The sequence below is a fragment of the Apis dorsata genome, unplaced genomic scaffold (assembly GCF_000469605.1).
Source record: "Apis dorsata unplaced genomic scaffold, Apis dorsata 1.3 scaffold_82, whole genome shotgun sequence".
Classification (NCBI taxonomy): Eukaryota; Metazoa; Arthropoda; class Insecta; order Hymenoptera; family Apidae; genus Apis; species Apis dorsata.
In genome coordinates, this window is record NW_006263380.1 from 1,045,405 (window position 1) to 1,050,333 (window position 4,929).

General features: G+C 24.8%; 2 protein-coding genes and 1 long non-coding RNA gene across 3 annotated transcripts in view; 1 reads left to right on the forward strand and 2 right to left on the reverse strand.

The window, feature by feature from the left end:
- Positions 1-524, reverse strand: part of LOC102681973 (lysophospholipid acyltransferase 7) — a 3,353-nt gene extending 2,829 nt beyond the window's left edge. Inside the window, exon 1 of the mRNA XM_006610988.2 lies at positions 316-524. Within this exon, the coding sequence (XP_006611051.1) occupies positions 316-524 (209 nt within the window). The remainder of the gene's footprint in view (positions 1-315) is intronic.
- Positions 525-831: 307 nt separating this feature from the next.
- LOC102670658 (28 kDa heat- and acid-stable phosphoprotein-like) lies at positions 832-2,627 on the reverse strand. The gene is made up of 5 exons (XM_006610989.2): positions 2,235-2,627; positions 2,000-2,097; positions 1,503-1,631; positions 1,310-1,440; positions 832-1,238 (listed from the first exon to the last, which is right to left on the reverse strand). The coding sequence occupies exons 1-5, from the start codon at positions 2,242-2,244 to the stop codon at positions 1,022-1,024; spliced, it is 585 nt and encodes a 194-aa protein (XP_006611052.1). The 5' UTR covers positions 2,245-2,627; the 3' UTR covers positions 832-1,021.
- Positions 2,628-4,235: 1,608 nt separating this feature from the next.
- Positions 4,236-4,929, forward strand: part of LOC102670795 — a 26,790-nt gene continuing 26,096 nt past the window's right edge. Inside the window, exon 1 of the long non-coding RNA XR_421066.2 lies at positions 4,236-4,580. This is a non-coding gene — a long non-coding RNA (uncharacterized LOC102670795). The remainder of the gene's footprint in view (positions 4,581-4,929) is intronic.

The following is a 4,929-nucleotide window of genomic DNA, read 5'->3' on the forward strand; positions in this document are numbered from 1 at the left end:
AATTACTCATTGAAATTTAATCGTTGCATAATAATGAATTCTTTTTTTAAAATAACTTATTATTTCTCTTAAGAATTAAATGAATATTATCAAATATTATTATAATATTAATATATTTAGAATAATAAATTTTTATTTTATTTATAATTTAAAAACATAAAATTATATTATCGAATAAAATGTGATAAATTATCAATTGTTTTAAATATATATAATTTGATAACATGAAGATCGTTATATGATATCTATTAAAATAAAATACAACACTTTTAATTTAATAAACAAATATATAAAAATTTAAGTAATATATCATACTTTGACGAAAGCTTGGTTATGATAATCGCATTAATCAGAGTAAGCATGAAAGGATAAAGTATATAATTTCCAGAACAAATTGCCATCACTACAATACCAATAATTGTGCCGATCCATTTTTTTACATGTGGATTTTCAATTTTTCGATAATAAAATCCGATAAATACACAAAATAATAACAGCGAAACATAAACGATATCGGACCACATCTTGTAAGTTTTGCTGCAGAAACTCTACTACGTTCTATATCACTTCTGTTCTTTCAGCATGCATATATACTACATATTATTAAATCCGTGAACTTTGTATTAACTAATTTTAATTTTATCATTATTATTATAGAAGTTTATTATTATTAACAGTTTAGTAGTACTTATATTTGTATTTTTTTTCTATAATTTACAATTTAAAATATTTAATTATTCGATTCCATTTTTTTTATTAATTATTAATATTTTATTGGTTTCTAGCGATTATTTAAAAAAAATTGTAGGAGTAAAATAAAACATGAATAAGTTCAGTTATTGTAATAATTGTATTTATATATAATTAAACAAGGATATTTTCATCAAACGCATATTGTAAATGCGTGAATCGATTTAATTATTTAGTATCAATATGAAAGTAGATTTTAAACTGTTCATCATTGTTAATGTAATAATTGCTGTGACATCAAATATTTTATAATTGATCAAAATGAAACGTTCTAGGATTTTTTGCCGAGTGCTTTTTGCCTAAGTTCCGTTTTTCTCTGAAGGGCAAGCTCCTTCTGTTTCTTCTCGGCTTCTCGTTTTCTAGCCGCCTCTTCTCGTTGTTGTTTAACTATAGCTAATCGTGCTAAATCCGCACGTGCTTCATCCGTTTTACCTGCCGCATGTAATTTCTGGTAGTTTGCATATGCTCTTTGTCTTTCTAATTGTTCTCTGAAAGAAGAAAAGGAAAAATTCATGAAATCTAGAATATATATATTTTTTTATATGTCATAAATTTGTACCGTTCTCTCCGAGATAAATCTGGTTTTGCTGAGTCTAGAGATTGATTTAATTGGGATAATTTTTTTGCCTTTTTTTGAACTCTATTTGGATTTTCAACTTGAATTAAATTTTCTACACCCTTTGTTTTTCCCTATAAATTAAAAAAATTAACATTATCATTTATAAATTATTATATTTTATTAAATAACTTACTTCAGTTTCAGATTCTGATTCGGATTCACTTTCAGTATCTGTCCCTGAAGAACTATGATTTTTTATTGAATCACCATGTGCTTTGGGTTCCTCATCCTCATCACTAGAGCTATCCTTTCCTTTATTTTTCTAAAAAGAACAATATTATTATAACTTTTAAATATGAAGCTTCTCATTTATATTAATGAATTTCTATTTACCAGCCCCCTAAGTAAAATTTATGTAACATTTTTTCGAAAGAACAAATGCAAGTGGAAAGAACAGATGAAATGAATCATCTTAAGCTCTGTCCATCGCTTTTGATTCTTAAGAATTTCTGAAGGTTTGTGCCCGGTCTCTCAAACAGTAAGTTGCACCAACATGGAGTATTGTGCTCCGTGAAAAATCTCAGTAATGGTGCACGCAATCACGCTCGACCGTCAAAGGATAATTCGACCTTACGTACTTAACAATAATATCTAAGCCGTCGTGCTGTTGGTTAACTTAAAAATACTGACTCTCCATTGGAGTTTTTTTTCCTCCTGGCGTCGTTGCTCCTCCAGTTCCTCGGGGTTAGTGAAGTGACGACTCCGGCCTTTGTAACTGACATATTTACCTAAAAAAAGTTATCTTTTGATCCAAATTCGTTTCTCGAGGTCAAAATATACGAAACTGCGTTTTCCTTGCCAATAAGTGTGATAAAGAAGATGATAAGTGTATCAAGTGAAAATTAATAATAATTTGTGCGCTTACCGCGCGGCATTTTTTCGAATCAATCGATCACAGTAGTTTGAAGAATATTATACGAAAATTTGAAGAAAGGTACCTCTTCTCTACTTTGAGAGAAGAATTACGATTAATGTCAGATTAATACTGCGCTGCTGCTTATTTGGTCGTCAACCACGAGCTCTAGCGGCATGAACCATTGCATAGAATATTTGCGAGCATGGTTGGTAACGTTTGTTACCGTAAATTTTTTGAAACGATTGAAAGATAGAATTATATAATTCGTGTATTTGTTTTATATTACAAATATAGTAAATTCATCATTATTTTTTTTAACGACATGTAAATTGTTTTGTCTAACTTTTCGATATTTCGATCAGAATTTAGTATTCATCTTTATTTTTGTATTATTCATATACTAGTCATTTATTCATTTATTATAAATATTAACTTAAATTTAATATATGAAATATAATATTTCAATTAAAATTTTGAATAAATATAAAATAAATATTATAATTCATATATAATTTAGAATAAAATATTTAATACATATTGAGAACTTGAACTTCGTTATGTTTTCTATTCTTGAACAACGTAGTTCATGCTTTAATTATTTGATAATACAGAGCATTGACTTCAATTACGAAAGGAATTAAATAAAGTAAATTCATTAGTTTAATTGAAAATGTTTTTAAGAATATGTGTATAAGTGTTTATTCTATTTATAGTATATGATTTAAATTAATATTTTGTAAATTTTATATAATAAAGTTAATAGCTAATACTTTTCAAACTTATTTAATTTTACATTATAAAATAAGAAATATGAATTCAAAAATAATTGAATATATTTGATACAATCAATTACAGAATTTTATACATAAAATTTTACGTAGAACAAGTAATTTAATTTTCTATTTATTAAACTTTCTGCTAGAATGCTTTAAACTTTTGTAGTCTTATGTTATAAAAATTGCAAATTTATGATAACAAATTGTATTTATTTTCTTCTTTAAATTTAAATTAAATTAAGTATTATTTTTATATTTATTATTATCTTAATTATTATTTCAAAAAATAGAATAGATTAGATAGATAAATATATAGTAAAAAAAATTGCTATATAAATGTATTATTTTTTGCATATTTTCTTTAGGAATAGATTTAAAAATAAAATTTGTATAATTCATTTTAAGAAAATATAATGGTTTAGTTTCACAATTTCGAATTCAACAAACAAAAAGAATCTCTAGTAAAAATTATTTATATTTTATTGTTTGTTTTATTTTTTTTTTATTATATTATAACAAATAATATATAATACAATTATTTGTTCAATGATCATTCTTGATCATTGTTGGCTTACATTTTAATTCTTAATTATAATCTTCCATTTATTTAAGAATAATTGATTTTATTGATGCCGATTGCTTTTTTTGCTTGGAGAGATCAATTTGAAGTTCTAATCGTTCATAAAATGAAAAGAATCATATAAAAATGATTTGTTATAATATTTATATATCTATGAGGATATTAGTATAATATTGAATAAAATTTGTGTTGTAATGTAATAAATTTGTGTTGTAATAAAAATTAATAATTAATGAAAATCATATACAATATATTTTAGAAATTATTTTAATAGAATAGAAATTTAATTTTAGAATTTTCTTATTAAATATAATATTTTATTTATATAAATTGTTAAATGAAATACAGAATAAAAATTCGAATTCAATTTTATTCAATAGTAATTTTTTGTATATAATATTTTCATTTTTGAAAAAATTCTTGATTAATATTAATTAAACAGATTATTTTCGTATCATAATATTATTAAATATTCCAAATATTATAGATATTTAAAAAATAGATATTTAAAAGAGAAAAAGAATTTCAATACATAAGTTGCTTTGTTTTGATTAGAGTATTATTTAAACGAAAGCGCTCTTATTGACGGTTAAATATGGCGCATCTTTGTTTTGTGCTGCCTCCTTACGGAACTTTTGGAAGATAAATTATGATTCGAAAAGGAAGCAGCCAGTCTGTTTCGGATGTTTGGAGTTGTAAGACGTAAACGGATAGTTTTTCTAAATGTTAACCGGTGAGCAACTGTTTTGGTGTATTCTAATGTCATTCATTTGAATAAGTCGTAGAATTGAACTCTGTTTATTCGCGAGTGCTCTTTCGCTATAATCACAGAAAACATCGTTCAAATTTCTATTATATTAGAAAGCAATAATTTGGTTACTTTCCCGAGGTTCGCGAGAAGTGTGTCAAAGTCGATGTAACGTGTTCTGTGCGTCCATAATCAACCGTAGCTCTAAGTGTCTTCGGACTTCGGATATGGTTTCTGTTTAATAAAAAATGGTAAGTCAATTATTAAAATATTTGTATTATTTGGTAACATTAAAATTATGAATTATATTCGTGAGAAAAATAATTCATATGAGAAAGAAAATTATCATGTTTATATTTTTGATATTGTTAAGTATTATTTGATTGTCAGAAGATCTCAATTTCTTCAGGTCACAGAACTCGAATCGCGTATGAATTTTTAGTAAAGCTATTCATCGATGTGACAGTTCGAATAATATTTAAAATTATTTCATTTCTTTTATTGCATCTTATGAGTGGATATTTATTTCTTTTGTCCTTTAATCATCATGAAAATGTTAGAAATATGATCGAATATATTTAATAGAAATTCGCGCGTATA